The sequence below is a fragment of the Colletotrichum chrysophilum genome (genome assembly GCF_026319265.1).
Source record: "Colletotrichum chrysophilum strain AFK26 chromosome Unknown scaffold_42, whole genome shotgun sequence".
Taxonomy (NCBI): domain Eukaryota; kingdom Fungi; phylum Ascomycota; class Sordariomycetes; order Glomerellales; family Glomerellaceae; genus Colletotrichum; species Colletotrichum chrysophilum.
Genome location: NW_026517329.1, coordinates 205,524 through 228,249, shown reverse-complemented (window position 1 = coordinate 228,249; position 22,726 = coordinate 205,524). Strand labels below are relative to the sequence as shown.

At 51.2% G+C, this 22,726-nt stretch overlaps 5 protein-coding genes across 5 annotated transcripts; 4 read left to right on the top strand and 1 right to left on the bottom strand.

Moving 5' to 3' along the window:
• Positions 1-5,024: 5,024 nt before the first annotated feature.
• On the top strand, positions 5,025-5,893 carry COL26b_005977 (uncharacterized protein; the record flags this gene model as incomplete). Its single annotated transcript, XM_053178809.1, has 3 exons — positions 5,025-5,177; positions 5,240-5,629; positions 5,699-5,893. 3 exons carry the CDS (start codon positions 5,025-5,027, stop codon positions 5,891-5,893), a joined length of 738 nt encoding a protein of 245 aa, XP_053037280.1.
• A 1,889-nt stretch (positions 5,894-7,782) lies between these two features.
• On the top strand, positions 7,783-8,847 carry COL26b_005976 (uncharacterized protein; the record flags this gene model as incomplete). Its single annotated transcript, XM_053178808.1, has 1 exon — positions 7,783-8,847. The coding sequence occupies one exon, from the start codon at positions 7,783-7,785 to the stop codon at positions 8,845-8,847; it is 1,065 nt and encodes a 354-aa protein (XP_053037279.1).
• A 1,077-nt stretch (positions 8,848-9,924) lies between these two features.
• Positions 9,925-10,882, top strand: COL26b_005975 (uncharacterized protein; the record flags this gene model as incomplete). The annotated part of the gene is made up of 3 exons (XM_053178807.1): positions 9,925-10,172; positions 10,224-10,570; positions 10,632-10,882. The coding sequence occupies 3 exons, from the start codon at positions 9,925-9,927 to the stop codon at positions 10,880-10,882; spliced, it is 846 nt and encodes a 281-aa protein (XP_053037278.1).
• Positions 10,883-11,005: 123 nt separating this feature from the next.
• On the bottom strand, positions 11,006-12,014 carry COL26b_005974 (uncharacterized protein; the record flags this gene model as incomplete). Its single annotated transcript, XM_053178806.1, has 2 exons — positions 11,006-11,512; positions 11,580-12,014. The coding sequence occupies 2 exons, from the start codon at positions 12,012-12,014 to the stop codon at positions 11,006-11,008; spliced, it is 942 nt and encodes a 313-aa protein (XP_053037277.1).
• An 8,004-nt stretch (positions 12,015-20,018) lies between these two features.
• Positions 20,019-20,597, top strand: COL26b_005973 (uncharacterized protein; the record flags this gene model as incomplete). Its single annotated transcript, XM_053178805.1, has 2 exons — positions 20,019-20,297; positions 20,355-20,597. The coding sequence occupies 2 exons, from the start codon at positions 20,019-20,021 to the stop codon at positions 20,595-20,597; spliced, it is 522 nt and encodes a 173-aa protein (XP_053037276.1).
• Positions 20,598-22,726: the final 2,129 nt, after the last annotated feature.

Genomic DNA, 22,726 nt, shown 5'->3' with positions numbered 1-22,726 from the left:
CACAGTAAGCAAACATGTATACGACCTTGGGGCATGGTTCTGCGGCAGAGACGCAGACACGGGGTACAAGGGTGTCTTACTTTTGATGATTCTCTCAAAAACTTCCATAGAATTGATTAAACGCACGATAAACTTGCTTGGTCCCGATAAAGAATTACATACTTATACCACGACTTATAGTCGTCGTCGGTTGCAGTTCCGAGAGACAACTCGGAGCATTCTCGGGGTGTTGGGTTTGCCGTTGATGATATCGGGAGCCGACCCGGCGGTGTCTCCATCCCGGTTGAGGTACGGGTAGATCATCCGCCGCCTATCTGATGTCGTGCGAGCCGGGGTAGTGGGGTCTGGCGGGCGGGGCAAGTCTTCCTTTACCAATGACATGATTGATACACTCCAGGCTATCTAGAAGATTCATCAGACTTCATTACAACAGACTTCTAAATTTCACCATTCGCCTAACATGACAATCGTGGATTTTCTTGAGAGGCGGTGTCCATGATCCTAGCTATCCGATCTGAGTCCATGCGGTTGTCAGATGCTTGGCAGCCTCCATTAGCGTCGCGCCTAGGCTTGGCGGTATTTGGACCTCAGCATCAAGCTAGACAGCTTTCAATGACCACATTCAAGTACGTTGAACTAATATTCTTTTCGAATTCCGATATTTGGGTACTCGGAAGCAACTTCTTGGTGTCCACAGACGAACATTCGCTATCTTATGGATCAGCAGGCGGGCGATGCATGATAACTGCCGCTGGACCCCTGCATGCAGCTAGCTTCTCCAGATCCGAACGCCGAGAAACGCCGTGTCGGGCCCAGGCCCGCGTGGAGGGAACTTCGCCGAGCTTGCGACGGTTGACGGACCGAACCGGCCAGTGCCGAACTAGCGCGAGCCCGGACGGGTCGGGGCCGTGAGCCTTTGTACCCCGCCGTCTTCCGGCGAGTGTACTTACCGACAATCGTAAGGAAAGCAGACAGGCACTTGATGGTTTCACGCAGGCCCGATGAAGCGCACTGAGAAATGCGTCTCTCTAGCGGCTAGTCTAGTATTTAATACAATCCATGCGCCATCGCTGCTTCAATTCATCCATTACGGCTGCGCAATGACGCAGTCACCCACTGACGATTTGCCTCGAATTCACAGTGGTCATCTTTCTCAACTTTGCTACTCATAATCAAATCAAAGGGGGAAGAGAAAGGTATCTTTCGAGCCCATTGGGGGTTCTTCGAAGGAGAAACCGCCGCAGACCGTGGAGTTTCACTGTTGGCCAAAGAACTTGATTTCATTGGCGGCCAAAACCTGTCGATGCATACCGCCTTTGGCTGAAAAAATACCAGTGGCTATGAAAGTGAACAAAGTGTTTTAACAGGCCTGTTGGGTCGCACTCAATACGAATGCTGCAGCACAGGGGTCAATCACCCCCTGTTTCACCAATTTTCTGCTTTATATATACACGGGGTCATCTAAAGTGCGACGTTCTCGTATTTAGACATGCAAATAACTCTACTCAGTATGTCTATTGCAGAAGGTCTGCATGCATGCAAAACGTAGTCTCAAGTAGAGCAGGAAGTTTGACGTTCATCATCACCTTGTGCATTGCTCCAAACATGATTCTGCGGTCAAACTCAGCTCCTCCATCGTACATCTGAGGCTCGGCAGCATGACACAGCTATCTTCGCACACAGCATATGCTGCTCAGAGGAGGAAGGTCAAAAGGCAATTACACTTTCATCTTGTGCGTCATTCATCATTGGCATTTGATCAGCGTGTTGTTTTCGAGTGTATGGTCTCTACCTCCGATGATTGGCAGAATAGAGAATATGGCATCCATGACCGAAACAAAATCAGGCCTCATGATAGTTGAGCCAAACGACAATGTGATCCAAACGAGATCATCATCGCGTACGCAGAAAGGGCAGGAGCAAACCTAGCAGCCAGCGGAGATCTTGCATTCCTGCAGTGAGTCTCGGTGTGGGCAATGTTGAAAAGCGCATCTCCTCCTTCTCCGGCATGGAACAGATGGGTTGCAGTTGAACGTCCAGCCCCGCCGAGTGAGACGGGTCGGCACCTTTGACGCGGCTTGGCGGTCGATGACTACGACTTATGCTGTAAGTTTTGTCGATCTGTTTGTTTTGCCATGAGCTTGTATTGTGGTGGCAGTGAAGCATCAAGAGTGTGGTGTGGGACACACACAAGAGGTCCCCTCAGATTCGTCTCTGTAAGCGGCCCTTCTGTTGCGGCATTTTCGCATGAGACCGCGGGAGAGACCAAGTAGGGATCATCAACTTTGGACGTTGGGTCAGGAGCTGGGTAATCATCCCGACTTGGCAATGTCAATTTCAACGGTTCGGACTTTCTCGCAGCTCGAAAGGGGGGCAGGTTGATTCCATCGCGAGTGCCACTTTTCAGACGATGCGAAACAGGGCATTTCAGTATGGATAGGGGACATGGGACAAACGATGGCGACCTTCATGGCTGGCCATCCCCCCATCCATATGGAAGCCAGGTTGGTAAGCGATGGCTTTCTGGAAGCCCCCGACAAACGGTGCGCGATTCGTTCTCAGAGTCTACAGACCTCTCGCAGAGGGTAGTTTTGCTGTTTTGGATCGCGGTGGAGACGGCGGTGATGTCGTTGATTCGAGGGATATTATGGGACACACGTGTGGGCAGGGAGATCTGACGTTGTCGTTTGAGGCGTCATGGTGTTGGGCTGCTGGTCGACTGGGTCTCTGGCCTTAACCCATGATGTATGGCTGCTTTGAGACACGAAAGTGGATGGGGGAGGTTTTCTGACAAACCTCGTGCATCCTTGATGTCCTCGAGTCGGGCCCCTGGCTCGACAGGGGTGATGCCGGCTTACCGCCAGTGAGGATGCGACCTGCGCTAGCCTGGTTTCCGCATGCTTCAAGTTGCCCATTTTTTTCTTCTTCCCTCGCTGTCTCGTCTCCGGATTTGCAAGGTGGGAAAATCATTGGATTCGGCAGTACAACCGAAAAAGGAGCGAAGGGGTGTTTCTCTGGGTAGGTTGGAAGATCGGCGTCGATCAACCTAGACACGGGAAAATCTCCTAATGCTGTAGACGATCAGTACCTCACAAACAGCACCCTACCTAAGCTTTTGTCATTTCCTTTGCGCCTCCCATTACAGCCTTACAGCCAGTTCTCGGCACGAAGCGATGTGTTCGTCGCCGCGTGTCTTGGCAAGTCAAGTGCCTTGGCGATTTACCAAGAGAACGACAACGGCAAAAACACCCGAGTTTGACAGCTCCTAGCGGCGTCATCTGGTCTGTGCAAAGTCTCATCACAGCCACAGTTCATTCGGCCAAACAGTTCAGACCTAGCAACTATTCAGACGCGGGCGAGGGAAGAAAAGGGTGTGCGAGGGGGCATGCGACGAGGGGAGCCGGGGGCAGGGAGTCCGCGGGCACAGCGAGTTCAGCGCGAAAGAGGCGAAAGAAAAAGGCGTGCACACTCGCCAGACAGGTCACAGAGACAGCGAGCAGCAGGTTCGAGCATGACGGATGACAGGTGACAGGCGACAGATGACACGCGCGTGTCAGTGTCGTCCAATACCTCAGGCCGTCATGCGTTGCATCTCGTCTCCCCTCTCCTTCTGTCTCTGTGTCTCCCAGCGCCCTTCAGCTTCATCTCATCTCTGCGAAATGTGCCAGATCTGACGGCCAATTGAGCCGCAAGTTGTCGTCGAAGGAGCCCCGCTAAGGTGATGGTGCTCTTGGCAAGTGAAACAATATGCGTCCGGGGTGAGTAGCCCGCGCTCCCCGACTACAGTTTCCCATTTCCCAACGCGGCCTAACAGGCGTTTCAAGATCGTCCTTTTCGATGGTGGAGAACGGTAGCGAGAGCGGCAATAGACAACGAGCAATGACAGTGCCGTCGGCAGACAGTTCCTCGGGGAAATTATTTCGTCAGAGCGCCGCGGTTCAGAAACCGAGGAGATTTTGGAAGGGTGGTTTGTGGCTTTTTCGGCTGATGCAGGTTCGGCGTACGAGTTCGGCTTACAGGTTCGGCGCCAATTGAGCCCCCCCTCAGATGAAAATGAATGACACGGTTCACGCGCGCGGGGTTGGGGTTGTCAGTAACAGACATTAACAACTCCAACAACAATAATTAAAACTCCTTTTAACATTAAGGTAGGAAGAGCAAAAGACATGGGCTCAAATATGACAATTGACAATCTTAACATCATGCTTTCGACATTCCCTCATTCTACATCGGAAAGAGCTGTGATTCGCTCGTTGGCACGTCAGGCTTCTTAGGACATGCAGATAAGGTGTGTTTGGCCTGCATGCGCTGCGTGTGTCGCTCAGCTGAAGGATCTGCGGTAGGGTAGGCCCCTCTAACGGCAGGTTTTGCCTGAGTCTTTTTAGCGCGCTGCCATCGCTGCGCCGTTGAATGCCACGGATGTCGCCCGAAAAAGAGCCTTGTCGATATTGGGATGGACCTACACACATGCTCACTCACATCAATCGCCTCTCCCCGCGCGCCCCTCCCCCCCACAACCACCCGCCGCAGGGCTAGCGACGTTGACGATCTCGCGACGTTTCACGTGCCTCAGACACGATGGGGGGCACCTGTCGCTTCGTCCCTGACCCTATTGGGGATAGGTCTGGTTTGAAGGGCTCGCCGAATTGTCTGAATCGAGGACGAAGGACTAGGGAAGGGTTCATGGGTCGGCATGTCTAGCCGCGGAGCTACGAGCTCTCGGGACGCGACTCTTGGCGTACAAACATTTCCCCCAAGGAATAGAGACTGTAGACATCACCTTTTAAGCTCGAGTATAAAGATCTCGAGATCGTCCGCCCTTCAGTTCATGTTCCTCTCTATTCTTCAGCAGTGTCTTCTTCTTTCTTCTCTTCTATTAACTTCTTATCTTCTATCTCGCCGATTGATTCGTGCGTCAGACTTTCCGTCGCTTCCAATTTCTCTCAAACCAGTCTAATCGCCATCCCGCCATCTTTAATTAACTCAAAATCCTTTTTTCAACGTCCAACGTTCAATCAATCAAAATGGTTTCCAAGACCCTCCTCTTCGCTCTCGCAGCCGCTCCCCTGGTCGCCGCCCACGGCAAGCCTGTTGTTCTGACTGGCAACCTCGGCGGCAACGGCACTGCTCTGGCCAACCAGGGCGGCGTTGTCCCTCTCACCGGCCCCAACAAGAAGGTCAGTCTCTCAACAACAGTAGTCACTCCAACGAAACGCGCGCTAACCACCTCGCAATACAGACTGAAGTCGACACCACTGTCTTCAAGAGCAAGAACATCATGACCGACGGTCTCGGCCGCACCACCGGCAACGGCAAGGTCCAGGTTGCCGACATCGACGCCGCCAACGCCATGTCCGGCGGCACCCTGCCCCAGGTCTCCTCCACCGGCGGCAGCATCTCCGGAACCTTCCACGTCGTCACCACCGACGGTGCCGGCCCTCTCCGCGCTGTCCTCGACCCCACCGGCACCGGCTCCTTCGCCAACGGCGTCGAGCTCACCGCCACCCAGAACGTTCCCGGCAACAACGGAAACATCAGGCCCAACGGCCAGGTCCCCGGCCAGAAGAACGCCCGTGACCTCTTCGAGCGTGCCATCTACAAGCGTGCTGCCAACGTCAACAAGGACTTCGTAAGTAACACCCTCAATATCTCTGCACAATGTGGTAAAGTCCAGGTGCTAACGTCTCATCCCCGATAGCCCATGGCCTTCTCCGTCCCCGACGGCACCCAGTGCACGGGTACCTCCGGCAACCTGCAGAACGTCTGCTTGGTCAAGATCGCCAACAACAACGGCGCCGGCCCCTTCGGTGGCGTCATGGCCATCCAGATCCCTCCCGCTGGCGCTGCTGCCGCCGCTCCTGCTGCCAAGCGCGAGGTTGACTTCGAGGCTTAAGCGACCAGATTTCTTTGGACGGATTTTGAGATTCTGATGGCTCAAGACCCCTGGTGGGCAGCTAATTGGATGGCCACCTGTCATCAGACAACCTTTTCTTCTAGCAGTAGATAGTTAGTTCGGCTCTGCTAATTCACTTTTTTTTCTTCAAAGAAAGTTATTGGTGTTTGTGTGATTGATCATGACATGAGGGGGCCCTCTTGGATTTTGTGAAGGCTTTGGTGTGCAGATCCGCACTCCTTTAACCTCAGGTTTCACTCCATTCTGAGCGCAGTCAGTCTGCTTCCGGGTTCTAGACTCCTTTTAAACTTGGCGTTGGGCTTTCGTATTATCCTCGTCCTATATGTGCCATCGGAGTCTTCCGTCTCAGAGATGGAGACGTACAACGGTGTTCCTCGGTTTGATTGCTCACAAGGGTGAACCCGGTGTGGGAGAGACCTACCCGCCAATCACGGTGCTTCCGTTCTCTACAGCTATCCTGTCACGTTGATGTAGTGAAATGCAATTGGGCGTTATCACTTACTCCGCCACTCTCCACGCTCTTTTCTTCCGTCGTAGGGCAAATTTGGGGAACGTGTGGTCGTTGGTGCTAGTAACAGTTACGTACGCTACTCAGCCTATCCATCCCACCGGATGTTGTGACGACGCGTCGTTCAACACGCATCACCAAACCATGGAGCTGGCTAGAATGCCTCGAAACGGTCGATGGAAGGTACATCAGAGTAATCGCAATAATTGCAGGCCGACTGAGAAGATTTATGCGACCATGTGGCTGTTATGCCATTATGCCAAGCATCTACATCCCTTTTCTGGAAACTTGCCTATTTGGACTCAAAAAGGCAACGCTACAGCCAACGCGACTACATTCGAGGAAGATTCCAACATCAAAAAAAATCAACATATCATTGTCGAAGGGGCTCTTGGGTCTGTCTACCAGCCCTATGGTAGCACAGACGGAAATGCCGTTACGCCAAGATGCCATTCACATCGATGACCCCAGGGAACCCTTTGGACTTACAAAATGCCTGGGCTTCAGACAGATCCTTACAGCATACGCCATCAGACGCAAAAAAATCAGACGTTTACACCTGTTGGCTGTCAAAAGTTCGTCTCATAAGGCCCCCTTTCATATAAAAGCTTGGTGCATGAGGGGCGCGTCTATTTTGGATAGAGTAAGGAGGATCGCCAATTCCGGCTCTAGGTCACGTAAGACCGGGAAACGCGTCAGTGAGATGATGGCGATGGAGGCTTTTCGTGGTCGCCGAGGTCCAAATTTTCGGCTCCGGTAGGGAATGGGCCCGGTCCCCGGTGGGCTGAGTCCCGCGGAGCGGGTCCGAATCCCACCTCCCGACGGCTTGGCCTCCCACCTCCCGGATGGCTTATACCGGCCCCTTACCATTCTGCCCGTAGAATTTCATGCTAAGCTACTACCACACTCTATTCTGGGCCACACGGAGAGCCTCTACAGGTCGAGAATACAGCTGGTCGGCCAATGGGACGTCAGTCAATTACGAATCGTCACCCCAGTTAACCGTCCGCAGCAATACCCACAGCACTCTATCGGGACAACACCGACGGTACAGGGGACGGTCGTAATTAGGCGTCATGCGATAGGAGGCGTAAGGCAGAGGCTGGACTGTAGAGGCTAGCAACGAGGCTCATAGACCATGACGATTTCAAGATGAAGGGATTTTGTATAAGTAAAGGAGGGTTCTCCGCGACAAAGTAATCATTCAATTCATCATCCTCATCACACTCACATTCACAACTCACTCACTCACTCACTACCTCTACCAATCACTTCTTAACCACTCTCACTTTTGCCACTTCCTCCAGTAACCGTCTCAACAACTTCATCTCAGGTTTTTCTTTTCCAGCCAACCGCAACAATGAAGTTCACTGCCTTCGCTCTCACTGCCCTCTCCCTGGCAGCCACCGAGGTTTTTGCTCACCCTGAGAAGTTGACCAAGGAGAACATCAGACGCGAGGCTGCCCTGGCCGGTCGCTCTACCAACAAGTGCGCCGCCGCCATTGAGAAGCGCAAGGCCGAGATCATCGCCAAGCGCTCCCAGCGTCTCTACGAGCGCCGCGTCGCCAACGGCGACATCGTCCCCAGCAGCCACGGCATGTCCAAACGCAACACCCTCCAGTACACCTCCATCCAGAACAACACCTGCCTCTTGGCCCCTGAGACCATCTTCGGCCCCTACGGCGTCGACGGCGAGATGAACCGTCACGACCTTCGCGAGTCCCAGCCTGGTATCGACTTCTACTTCGACATTGGCGTCATGGACATCAACACCTGCGAGCCTTTGGAGGGTGCCTCCGCTTCTATCTGGCACTGCAACGCCACCGGATCCTACGCCTCCTTCACCGGCATCGACCCGGACACCTCCGAGCTCCTCGACGGCTGGGAGAAGCGCTCCGACGGCACCACCGACGACGAGACCTTCCTCCGCGGCGTCCAGGTCTCCGACTCCAACGGCATGATCGAGTTCCTGACCAAGTTCCCCGGCTACTACGTCTCCCGCTCCACCCACATCCACGTCGCCGTCCAGGCCAACGCCTCCAGCGGTATCTCCTACAGCCAGAGCGCCATTCAGCACGTCGGCCAGCTTTTCTTCGAGGAGGATCTGCTCTCCCAAGTCTACGCTGTCAGCCCCTACTCTTCTCATCTGGAGACCCTGAACCGCACCACCAACGACGAGGACTCTGTCCTTTCCAGCGCCAGCGAGGATGGCTACAACCCCTTCATCAGCGTCTCTCTTCTTGGTGACAGCATTGAGGATGGCCTCGTCGGCTACATCACCATCGGTGTCAACGCCACTGGTGAGGAGATTGCCACCACCGGCACCGATGTCAACCCCCAGGGTTGGATCCCCACCGTCTCCGTCGGCACTGCCAAGCTTGCTGAGGCTACTGCTGCTGACGCCGCTGCCGGCTACACTTCTTAAGTCTTATAAGGGGACTTGAACATTGCATATCATGGCGTTTTTGGATTTCTTTTCTTTGTGTTCAGGCTGGTTCATAGCATTTAGCAGCGATGGGGTGACGGGTCTCAGGGGAAGTAGCATAGCAAGGCGTTTGCATATAGATGGTTGGCACACAAAATAGATGCGAATTGATTCCTTAATTTTCACACGTTTCCTGGCTCTTTTCTTTATTGGTTCGTCCGGCTTGCCGTTTGAGCATCCAATTATTTAATAGTTGCAAAAGCAACTTGAGTGAATACGACACCTGCATGGGGCTCTTGGCATTGCGGATCTGTGCGGCCATTCCAGTCACCTGAACACAAGGGAACAGACCCAGTGTCATCGAATTGCCGGAGTTAAACGGAAGGTGCCGGTTTGGGGCCCCGCAAGCTGACACTTGGATTAGATCCGGGCCAGGATGAGTTCCAGTTATTGAGTTCAGGACCAGCCACATTCGCAGTAGCCTGATTCAGAATATGAGCCTTTGCAACTTATGTTATCATACTTGATTCATCGGGGTTCTCAATCACTCCGGTGCGGAGACCGGCCGGCGGTCGAAAATCTCTGGAGCTAGTCACGGGCCTTCGGGTGCGGATCCCGCGCGTTCCCAACGCCGATGAATGAAGTGCGGAGAGGCTTCAGGCTCCGCTCCGCTCCGCGAAACTGTTGAGATGAATGATCTGTCCCGAGTTACATGTTGATTCAAAGCCGCTGTCAGCAAGCGCAGAACGGTATATAAACAAAGATGAATTTTCCACAACGAGAAACCACTGGATTGCGAATCCGATACATCACGACAACTGCAACCGTTCTGCAACCACAACTTTCGTGCTTTCCGTCTATCCAAACTTCATTTCAAAATGGTTATTGTTGCTGTAGCTGGAGGCACGGGTGGAGTTGGTAGAGCCGTCGTTGAGCAGTTGCAAATCAGCGGAAAACATCAGTTCTTCGTGCTGGGGCGCAAGGTAACTACACCCATTGCAATGATTGATACTACCTACTCATAGGGGCTGTTACACCAGCCTTTTCATCCGTTGTATTCACCGAATTCACGCTGATATGATGTTTTTCAAGCCTCCATCCCCCGCCCTCCCAGGTGCTCCTTCCTTTCTCGAGGTAGACTACGAAAATGTCGATGCTCTTGTCAACGTCCTTGAAGAACACAGCATCGACACCGTTATTTCCGCCTTGAACCCGGAATCCGAGAAACCCAGCAACGCTCAGATCAACCTCATTGCTGCTGCGGATAAATCGAAGACGACTCAACGCTTCGTTCCCAGCGAGTATTTCACGCCTGTTGATAAGAAGTAAGGTCACTTGCAAAGTCTTGTAGAGATACCTGGAACTAACTGAAATAGTAACCTCAATGAGTCTTTTGGCGAGCAATACCGTCTGGCAAATGCGATCGCCATCGAGAAGTCAGGCCTGGAGTACATCCGCATCTATGCAGGATTGTTCATGGACTACTGGGCCATGCCCAACGTCCACTCCTACATGATGCCGTTCAGCCCTGGCATCGACATGTCTCTCAAGAAAGCAGTTGTTCCGGGAAGAGGAAACGACGTCATGAGCATGACATACACCATCGACCTCGCCCGCTTCATTGTTCGCCTTCTTGATGAACCTAATTGGCCCAAGACTGCCTCAATCAGCGGCACAGACGCTACTTTCAACGAGATAATAGCTCTTCTCGAAAAGTATCACAGTGAGTAATGGGCCTGTAAAATAGCGCGAGCTTTGAGATCGCCAGACTGACACAAGCCCAGACGCCAAGTTCGAGGTGATCTATGACGATGTAGAGAAGCTCAAGAGCGGGGATGCAACTTTCGTGTCGATACCCGATGAGTCAAGCGGTATCCCCGTGGCGCTTTTGAAGCAGATGACAGTTGCATTCAGTCTCATGGTTGTCAGCGGTGTTTGCGCCTTGCCTAAGGAGGGCCGCTTGAATGACATGTTTCCTGAGCTGCGCCTGACGACAGTTGAAGAGCTTCTTGCGAAGGCTTGGGCTAAGAACTAAGGTTATAACTAACCCCTGAACGCTTCCAGTGGTCCTTTAAGGGGTAGTACAGATTGAGTTTTGATCTCTATTTCATAGAAACATGTTTGTATGGCAATCTCCATGTTTGGTCTCGCACTGCTTTCACACCTTCGCCGTCCATGCGGATCCAACAGCAGCTATCCTAGCAGCAGCCAGGAAGAGACATGCCAAAAAAGTGACCACTCCAGCCCAAATCTGCGCCCAAATGTACTTTCCGGTTCCGTCAACGATCGCTCCAGCAATGGGTGGGCCTGCAAAGGATGCCACACCGACGATTGTCGCCACCATACCGAAGCGGACTCCCATTTTCTGGGGGTCCTCCGTCAAGCTCGCCAGCGCTGGGGTGAAGATTCCTTGTGCGAAGCCATTCGCAATTCCGAATATGACAGACAAAGCATACAAACTAGGTCTGTTGCGAACTCCGATCCACGCGAAGTACATCACACCCACGAGACCATTGCTGAAAATGAATGTGTTGATCGCGCCCACGTATCCTGCTAGGATGCCAGCCAGAGCACGACTCGGAATTCCAGAAGCATTGAGAATGAGAAGAAGTGCCACTGAGTCCGTATATGAAAGTCCGATAGCGACCTGAGCAAAGGTGTTGATCTGGTGGCTGTTAATTTACCTGATCCTAATCTCCAAGAGATGACACCTGTAGACACGGTTTACTTACGTAGAAGAAGCTGAAGTAAAGTGCAAGGAAGAAGAAGAAAGAGCCAGCAGCAAAGAAGGAGTAGGTTCTTTCTTTGAATGCCTCCAATTCCAGGATTGGCCCTGACTTTCTCGGCGGGAGGCGAGGCTTGAGAAGTGTGCAGGCGATGACGGCGAGGACAAGCATCATGAGTGCTTGGCATCTGACCGCCCATGGGAATCCGACGTGAGGGATCGTGTAGTTGAGAAGCGTCGGAAACGTGACCGATCCAAGTCCAGTGCCCACATTCGCAATTGACAGCGCTAATGTTCTTCGTTGCTTGAAGTACGACCCCACAATGGCAATTCCTGGCATGAACATGATACCCATGCCGATACCGGTGTACAACCCTTGTGCCAGGAAGATCTGCCAGTACTTGGTGCAGAAGCTGGTCAAAAGCGTACCCGTCACGGCCATGAAAGAGCCCCCGATGACAGCATGTCTTCCATAGCCAGCATCGACCAATCGTCCCGAAAAAGCGCAGATTCCGAAGGCCAGAAATATTTGAACCGAGCCTACCCACGAGACTTGGGCTGACGGCAGGCCCAGCGTTGTTGTGTAGTAGGCTTGATAGGCGCCGTATGAAGAGGGGTAACCCCACGAAATTTGGTTTGTTATGTTGCAAGCGACGACTTGCAACCAAGCTCGTGCGCCTCCATCGGGAAATGTCAATATTTCTGGAGGAGATTGTAATGATTCATCGTCTCGTAGGTCGTTCCGTGCGCTCTTCTTCTCGGGATCGGCAGTCTCGTGCCGATGATATCCCACCGGCTCCTCAGAGGAGCTTGACCGCTGGATCTCTGGGCTCAATGGCATTGTTGGCGTTGTTTGGGGCGTCATAACACGGTTATAAACGTCAATTGAATGTAGGAGTACTTAATCTTTGCTGTGTGACAACACAGAAAAGGATTCCGCGTAGTGTTCGATGTCAAACGATGGGCGCGCCTTATCTCTCATATCGCCGATGACTGGGCAATCAAGCGAAAGTGACTCATGTAAACCATGCACCGATCCCCTTGAAATCGCAGAACAAAAGGGGAAAGTAAACCCCTCCTTGACTCGGAAACAAGCCGCACGAAGGACAGAAACCAAACCAACCTAACGATTGCAGGAGTTGCTTATCCGAGAGTCTATCTTCCAAAGCTTGGCTTGTTCAACAAATGAGTGGGAGAGGTGCCGGTCTTCCGCCCCCTGTTTCAATTAACCCCAAAACTCGCGGTGAGCATCATCAACTTCAATTACTATCGCACGAGCTCACGCATGCAGCCTTCAATCCGAATGTCAATCCATGGCCAGAGAATATTATGCAGATCGCCGACGGCTAGATGCAGTCCCGTGCTTTAGCATCTACAGACAGATTGGACGTTGTTATTGCATTGTCGTATTCTGCTTTTTGGTACTTCGACCAGATCTTGTTTTGATCTGGAGCACAAAACAAGCCACAAGCACACCGGCGCCGCTCCGACGCCGATTCTGCCATGGTCCCACTTTGTCGGACACCGGCACGGAGCCGGTGACGTCTCGGTGGAGTGCTCCACTGCACGGAATGTGCAAAATGCCGTCCAAGGCCTGGGAGATGTCAGCGGGCTAGGCCTGCTGACACAGTAATCTCTCTTGGAGGCCAGGGGGTTTCCAGACTCAATATTCCAAGATCACTCCGCCAAGGGTTCGAAGGGCCTAGATGCATCATGCTCCAGTCTTAGCAAACAGTCGATCGCGATGCAACAGCAGGCAGATAGTTGGGAAGGCTCTCAGAGGCGCAGCAGCCATGTCTGCCTTGCTCTGCAACTATCAACAGCCTGCAGATGTCTCTAGAGTGAGGCCTGTCGGGCGCTGCCCCGTACCCAATCAATCACGATTTACCCCTGCTGCTATTGGGCCGGGCTACTGCGCCCCAACAGTCCATTTCTGTCTCAAGAACCCCATTCATGCTTACTTCTGCGAACCATTCGCATCTCACTCCAATCCAGCACGCCATTCTCTTCGTACGATCATCGCCTGGGGCCATGTGGAAGCCGTTCCGACGGCTTGGGTATCCCCGCGCGAACGATGGGTTCCAAGGAGTACACTGACTTATGCCGCGACATTCGCCGCCGCCTCCTGGACAATCTGGAGAGGAAGGACTCGGACAAGTTTCGGTTCGCCACTCGGGATACAGCAGCCAATGTGCTAGAATCTCATTACCTCCGACTATTTTTCCAAAGCATCAACGATGACCATTTCTCAATCTCGGCAGACGACTTTACTCGGAATATTCGAACACGAAGCCTACATAACTTCATAGCTATCATTGCATTTGCCGGTTGTAGTATTGATGCTGCGAGGGTTTTCACGACTAAGCTTGCTGCCGCAGACATTTGGCCTGTTAAGCAATCGCACATCAAGGATGCTACTTCTCTCCCAGCTGATCGCGACAGTCTACGAGAATTTTTCGTGGGATGCGATTCAAATGATGCAGATATCTTCTTCGGTTCACAGGCAATCTTTTGCACCGTTGTGCTACTTCAAAGGGAAGAAGTGATCGTTCATGACTCTGAGACTCAGCGACTTCCCTACTTGAAGGAAAAGCAAATCGGTTCAGGATCGTTTGGAAAAGTTTACATGGTCAAGATCGCCCGAGGCCATATTGAGGATCACCGTACCGATGAGGTTTCAAACAAGCCACGAGAGGTTGCGCGGAAGGATTACATCGTTCAGTCATCTAGCGACATGAGTTCTCAAGATGAGGGCAACGTCATGAAGATGATCCTTAGCGCCTCAAAAACCTGTGAAAATATCCTGGAGAATCTTGGCACCCTTCGCGTCGAATCGCCTCTAGGGACCGACCATTCGCCAACCTACAGTCTTTTCATGCCGCTGGCAATATGTGACCTTGGCGCCTACATGAAAAAGGACATTTCAACTTCCATCAAGATACCAAAAGAGCGAGCGAATCTTATCCGATCCGCCATGGGTCTGGCGACAGGACTCAACTTTCTCCACCACGAATTACAGACTTCGGACCTTGAAGATGTTGTGTGCTACCACATGGACCTAAAACCCAGCAATATTCTTGTTTTTCCAGGCGAAGATCGGGAGCATCGTCAAATTTGGAAGCTGAGCGACTTTGGGATGTCGCGAGTCAAGGTTCGACGGAGAAATCATGCTGAGCCCGAGGAGCGAGACTTTAGCGTATGGTTTAGACCACGGCCGGAAGTACACGAGGATGCTCCATCGGGAACGCAGAATAGGCGAGGACAAGGAACCTACTTGCCTCGAGAATCCTTCCTCGCTGGAAAAGTCATGAACACCAAGAGCGATGTCTGGTCTCTTGGCTGCGTACTGAGTGTTTTCTTTGCTTATCTTGAAGGTGGTGCGGACAGCGTCACTCAGTACACAATTGACCGGCTGAAAGATCGCAAAGGGTTGGATGATGGTTCGGATAGTTTTGTCTGGGAGAAGTCGTTTGGGAAATTTGCTCTTCACCATGCAGTCCTAGATTGGCATCATCAGCTCGCCAACAAAGCCGGCGCACGAAGCTCAGGAGAGAAAAAGGTGGTTCACACAATCCTCAGCTTCCTTGAGCACAAGGCTCTGAATTTGGACCAGGAGAAGAGGTGTACGGCAAAAGACGTCGAGAACGCTCTGAAAGAAGCAATGGCTGCATATCGTCATCTTGAAAGCTCTCCAGTCCCCGAAGAGCCCAAGAAAACAAGGAAACTTTCAATTATAGAGAGGTAAATCATTAAATTGTCCTGCAATACTCTATTCTAAATTCTAATCAGCTAACACACGTCCAGAATCCGGAGCAAATCACCGGAAGCGAGACCTAAAGGCGACCGTTCTATTCAGCAGTGGCGTCTAGCTCAGGATGCCGATGACACAATGAAAAGCTGCAAGATCTCGCCAAATGGGACTATGCTAGTCTATTGGGGTGACTACAAACTCATACTCTTTACTTCTCTTTCTGCTCCACTTGAAAGTGAGAAAGCTTTGAGTCCGGCGGCCGAATTCTCCCTTGCAGGGTCCGCTTTCTACTGGAAAGCGGTAGCTTTGACTGAGAGGTACCTGATTGCCACGACTACTGGCGGTACATTTAACGTGAGTCACCATACAGGTACCTTCGAAGAAACCAGAGGGAATGGTTCTAACATCGGTTAACAAGTGCTATATATTTGACCTCGAAGCTGGACAATCGGTCAATGCAGATTTGGAGACATGCTATCATGTGACGCTACCGCACCCCGAAGTCAATAACTTGGCTATTTCAGCAGACCATCAGGTTATGATTTGTACACTTCAGAATATTGAGAATGAGAGGCTTTCGGGATCTTTGTTCCAAGCGCGAATCTTAGACCTGATTGAGTCCGGGTGAGTGGTTCCTTCTACGGGCTGAGACTATGATGATCATGACTAACTCTTCTTCAGACGGAAGGTCAACCCTGAAAGTACAGGTTGGGTTTCAGATAGAACCAATACGCCTCTGAACTTTCAATCACCATTGAAATTGAGCTGGCCGGCTGAAGATACAATCAGCATGTCACTCCGCAATCAAACCGATGGATACATGGTTGTACGGCCTGAGCTGACAAAGCACGACATACACAAAGTATCTATCGTCCATTTCTCTTTCAAGACTAAGAGTATTGATAGAGTCGATCTCATACCGCAAGTGAGTACACAATCTACTTTAAAAGGATGCGCTGTTACCTAGTCATGCAAGTTGCTGATCGCAGTGCACAATCGTAGGGGCTCGACAGTAACACAGCTCCTCTTTTCACAGCCCTCTCTGAACTTCACACCGAAATATCTTGTGTAGTCGTCTCTCGAGAAAGACATCTCTACAAGCTTGATTTCCCCAATGCCTTGGGTAGGGACAGGCCAAGTCAGCTGCACAAGATAATTGACAAATATCGCATCCTGAAGATCATGGTAAACAAGAAAGACGATAAGCTCCTCGCTTTCGGGACGAAAAGAGCAAGCCACAGAATCATTCTACTTGAGATCAGCATGCCGAACACGAAGGATCCCGTCGGCGTTAAAGAACTAGTGCAACTTCCCGGGCTTTCTGATTACGATGAGTTCACGGTCAGACTAGTCGACGTGGAGGCCAATCGTCACGTTCTTGTAGCTGCGCTTGTTGAGGGGAACCGTTATGCGATACACAAGATCACTCTTACCGGTTTACAACCCTCATCGACATTTCGGTCTTCCTAGGGAGGTTGGCTATCAAACAGCAAGGGAATTCTTCTCGGCAAATGTGCTTCTCTTTCGGACCCATATCTTCAGCTGGTTCCATTCCCCCGCTTTTGGCAAGACCATCTTCCGTTTGCCAAAGGGACCTCCTTCCAGGAGCATGTGGTAGATGATGAATGTAGCAGCAGTAAGTATAACCGAAGCAACGACGTATATCCAGATCATCGATGTGCTAACAATCCTGTTGTTCTCATCATCCAAGTCGAAGAAGTTCATACCAAAGAAGGTCTATAGACGTTAGCAAATGATTTTCCTGGTACTCGGAGTTAGGAGCAAGGCTTACAGCAATGAACGATGGCGGTAGATACAGCAAGGTCAGAGTAGTAATAAAGACCACCGACTTATTGAGGTTTAACATATTCTCGTTCTGCTTTCTTGTGTCTAATTGTTCTCGGAAAGACAAAGTGTTGGCGAGGAGTTGTGCTGTCGTCTGGGCTCGTTGATGAAGGTAGGAAGCCGTTCGAGAGAAAGCACCACATTGGCGCCGGAAGTTCTCAAAGTCTACAGACGATGGGCTCGCCGCAGCGTGGGTCTTGTTGTTTTGCCCGAAGTTACACAGCTCAGACAGTTCTTTTAGAACATCCTCTGACGAAGCAAGGATGGCTGGTATCTGGAGAAAACGATTCTCAATTCTGGCCAGTGTCGTGAGGTGACTAGACGTTTGGGTAGATGGCTCCTCGATGAATGTGGCAAATGTTGTAAGCGCCTAGCTCAAGTCAGCATCTTTCGTTGTCAGTAGCACTTGGTTCTTTTGTGAGGCTCTAACCATAGGCAAGAACTGTCGCTCAAAGTGAGCAATGTATAACCTCCACGACGGCAGATGGGTCTCATGAAGAACTCTGTGCAGCCATAAGGGATCGAATTCGTTATTTCTGGAATGTTCAAACAGCCACTCTTGAGCTTTTTGATTTGCTTTCGCACCGGGCATCGGGTTGAATAATATGCAGAGATTTTGGCTTGTCTTGAAATTGGTACGATGGTAGACACCGGTCTGTCTAATGACCCACTTGTTGCTCTCCGGCTTGAATTCGGGGTATCGAATGGTGTATGCCGCCTCTGATCGAAAGCTGTGTGTCAGGAGTGTGAATTCTTCATCTCTCTGCATATGACATACCGACGACCGACCCAGTCCTGCGCTCCGTGAAAGGCATGCAAAACACTTCTTCGACATCCATGTTCCGGACGTAAAAGCATGATGCCAACTCCCAGAGTGAGTCGCCTAGCTCAAAACCGTCTATGAGTAGCTCCATCATAGGCTTGGTGATCTGCAGCGGTCTCCATGAGTTGCGTTGGCATATCGATCTAGGAACAAGGTGAGTGAGTTGACAAGGTGGTGAAGCTCGATCGCGTACATGAAGCGGTAGGTGAAGTCTCTGTTTCGGCCATCTTCCATGTATGAACTCAGGCTCTGCGGGTCCAAGAACTCATGAACAGCCAGGTCGCTCTTGTCATTCTCAGCTGAAGAAGGTGGGACTTCAATCAGTTTGACCGGCTCGATGGCTTCGTCGACAAAACATTGTTGTAGCGATGTCATTATTGATGCAATGCTAGGCAGTGACTGAGAATTCCACAACGTAAAACTAACAGAAAATACAGTCCTGTGATCCTCTGCACACATAGGTGCTCATATGTACTTCCCGACCTCAGCAGGCTGTTCTATGTACCCCGAAAGTAATGCGCCCAACCTATGTTCCAGCGCTTACATGCGCTGCCACCGCTAGATCGGCACTGCCGACCGGAGGCTCTCGGGATTCAATCACCTCATTGATCGCGGATGGCACTGGTTGCAAAATTTTCATTAGCAAATCGTCGAACCACGCGAGTCTACCTCGGGCTGTTTCTTTACTCAATCTCAGCCTACAGGTGACACTAGTCAGTGAAATTCCATTTCATCTTATACATTTGAGCAATGGGCGCGTTTGACATACGCTGTCGACCTCCTTTGGTGCCTTGAAGTGCCATACGTCATCCCTCATCTGCAGGCTACGGTTCAGCTGACAGGGGTCCAGAGGAGGGGGTAAGGGAGGGGCTTGGCGGCAAGGCATACTTCAATATTGAACTCAGTCTGCCCCGGGAAGAGCCTCTCAAGGAGCCTCTGCAGGCTTGCCTTCTTCAGATACCGATTAGCAACGTTTTGCTCAACCTGGCCCATGTTGAAATGCGCCTCGGCTATTGGGTGTTTGGGCAGTGTGGTGCACAGAGATAATCAAGATTCTAGAGAATCAACCGATACAAATAAGTCGCCAGTCGCTGTTGGTAGCAATGCAGTGGCAGGAGAAGAGCACACTTTTGTTCGGTAGCAAACCGCTGACAAACGACACGTCACCGAAGGCCCAGGCTGCTACTCTGACTGTGTCCAGGACTGTTTCCGCGGTTCGCGCACCAGTCCTGTGACAGTAGATGGAGTGTGTGACACCAGACCTTGGCGAATAACAGGTGGTTCGACTCCGAGCTGAACACACCTCCTGGCACCTGCAGGCAAGCATATGCTGCCTCTGCGGCCGCAATAAGATGTTTGCCCAGAACACTTCAGACCCATCTGGCTCGGGCCCGAGATGCGCAGGCTGTTTTGCCTTCCAAATTCGGGTTAATATTCTCCATGTCTAATACGTCGGGGCTAAGAGTATGCTCGGGAATGCGGCGGGAGCAAACATGTGCCGTCATATCATGTAGCATGCCGGAGGTAACCCGATAAGGAAGGTGAGAAGGCAGGTGATGATGGATAAGACATACAGTTGGCAGCCTCACTCTGGAATGTGTCCTTGTAGAATACAAGTTTAGGGCTCATTAAAGATGAATGGGGTCAGTTCTTAGCAGGCCGAGGTCGACACCGCCTAAGATAAGGCGGTCACAGCCCCAGCCCCAACCCTTCCAAGATGATCTCTGGGCGGAAGCCTAACTGTGGCTGATGCTCCAGCCCTCTGCAACCTCTTAGAAGTAGAAAAAAACACATAAGACATGTTTGGCCGATGAAAGTTTGCCCTGCGCCCGGCGGGAAGGCAGCGACAGGCTGCGAATTTACGGTTACCTCCTAGATCGCGAAAGATTGTCAAAACACCTGAGCATTTCAGTCACGCTGGATTTTGATTCGCATGACTTCTTCCTTCATACTATTTGTGTTGCCATAAGCCAGGCGTTTTGCGATTACATGTAAAGTTGTAGTTCTCAATTGCTGTGATGCCGATGATGACGGACCCGAACGGGGCCACCCCCACTTCGGACTGGATGCCGGACTGGATACCTCGCGGTTCCACGGAAATGGGGCCGGTGGTATCACCTCTGTCCCCGAGCGCAATTCCCGAGAGTCCCTCCAACGTTCTTATCCATCAAAAAGCTAGTGACTATGGGCCATCCGAAATTTCCGATGGGAACCAGGGCTTCACCGAGCGACCCCCGATCGAGGTTCTGGTGAAGCCAGAGCCGGACCGTACTGTCAAGAGAAAGTTGAAGGGATTACATCTGTTCGTAAGTGACACTATTGGTCATCTCGTATCTAGTTGTAGTTTGCTAAAATTCTTCAAGATGATTACCATTAATGGAACATTGGGAACAGGCCTCTACTGGAGAAGCGGTCAGATTCTCGAAATTGGCGGCCCTCTCGCTGTCCTGTTCTCTTTCGTCCTCGTTGGTCTCCTAGCTTGGGCTGTCATGCAGTGCGTCACGGAGCTTTTATGCATCTGGCCTGTACCAGGTGCGCTGTCTGTCTACGTTGGCACCTTTGTGGACCACGAGCTTGGGATCGCTGTCGGCGTTGCATATTGGTAAGCGACTCCATCAAACCTAAGATCGCCTCAAGATTGAGTTTGATGATTCTAATCCGCATAAGGTTTACGTACGCCGTCAGCTTCTCTGCGCTCATTGCAACTAGCTCTGCGTTGATGAACTTTTGGATAGACCAGTCGAACCAAGGTCTATCAGTAGGAATTGTCTATGTTCTGATTCCCATCATGATGGTGTTTGTAAACGCATTCGGCATTGAAGTAAGTAGTTACTGGTCGTCTTACCATGCTCGTCTCACATCATTTTAGATATATGGGCTTGTTGAAGTGGTCACAGGAGGCATCAAGATCGCCTTTCTGATCGTCATCGTGGTGGCTCTCATTGCTATCACTGGAGAAGGTACACCTCATTCCCGACATTGATCGACTCAACAGCACTGACTCATGACCTCCTCAACAGGTTCTGCATCAGGCGGAGAGGCCGTACCTAGTCAGTTTGCCTATTATACGCTATGGTCATATGTCTAATCAAAACTCCAGTTTTCAAGGATCCCTTCCAGTATGATGCCGACGCAGCACCAGATTGGGGCGTTGCTCTTCTGTTGGTCTGCCATCAAAATCTTCTCTGAACCTCCCGCTAATTAGACCTACCAGTATGTCTCTATCAATCGCAGCATTTGCCTATGTTGGCGTCGAAATAGTCGCAGCGTCAGCCCTAGAAGCGAAATGGCCAGAACCTCGTCATCGCCCGTCCCAAGAAGGTTCAGCTGCTGAATCCCGACCAACAAATGCCGAAACTCTCATCGGACGCACTGTCAAGTTCTCGGCCATCTTTATTTCAGTGCTTGTGGGCGTGGCATATACACTCAGCGGCATGCTCGTCTCCTTAAACATTAGGCCCGATGATTGCGCCCTTCCGCATCTTAGCTGGGTCCAAAACACCACGGCTTGCAAATGGTATTCTGATGAGGACAGAGCCCACCACAAGAACGCGACATCTTCTGCTTTTGTGGTCATCGCGGGCCGGTCCAACGCCCGGATTCTAGACCATGTTTTCAACTTCTTCCTGGTTTTCACGGCCCTCACATGCGCCAACACGAACCTTTACGTGGCTTCACGAAGTTTGTTTGGCTTGACAAGTCGCTTAGATGGAGGTGCCGGGCAACCATGGGTGTTGAGAACCCTGGCTTGGTTCGGAAGGACGAACAGACGCAAGGTGCCATTGAGAGCGATGGTCTTCTCGGCGATCGCGTTCTGGTGGGTACCTTTCCTCCAGATTTCAGGAGGCACTGACACAAATACTCCCATCGGCATGGTTTGTCGCCCACGTATTCGGGAGTCCAGTGAGAGCAATTAATTAATTTCCTTGCGTAGTTTATCGAGATTCTAGCCCAGATGGGCTCTGCTGGTGTTGTTATTGTTTGGGCATGTCAGTGCCTGGCTTTTATTCGGTATTATCACTGGTATGTAGCCTTTGTCTGATGCAAATTCGGTCATCTAACTTGGCGTAGCATCGACAAGCACCGACGTGCTCTTGAGAGCCGAAAGATTGCTCAAGTTCAGCGCTGGAACTACGAAAGAAGCGATTACCCTTATCGAAGCCATGGACAGCCGTTCCTAGCCTACATGGCCCTGATCAGCTGTTTGTTTCTGCTACTAGTCTCTAATGGCGCAGCGCTATGGAAAAGTTTCAACATCTTGCCATTCTTGTCGGCGTATCTCGCTGTAAGAAGACAATCGTCTTGTGGGGTTTTTATGTCGCTAACTCTATGATTGCAGATCTTCGTCTTCCTGGCTTTATGGGTATGTCTGAAACTGTTCAGAGGCGCCAAATGGTCTTTTGAGGACCTTTCAGATAGGGAGAGGGTGATCAAAATAATCAGGCATCTGCATGAACTGCGAGCGGGGTCAACTTGAAAGTAGGCCTCTCGAAGGCCTAGAGCGAGTCTGGTCAGACAAGGTTTCTGTTATGATATCATAGAGTCTTTCTTCGTTAGAAATGATATTAGCTATAAGAGATAGTGCGCTGGTGGACCAAAATTCACCAACTTCACGACAAGAGTGGGATAACTGAAGCTGTGACACTATTCTGGGATATGACTACGTCTTTCTGAACCCCTACGTCTAAAGGACTCAATCTACCTGCAAATGGCTAACTTCCTTCCATGACTCGAA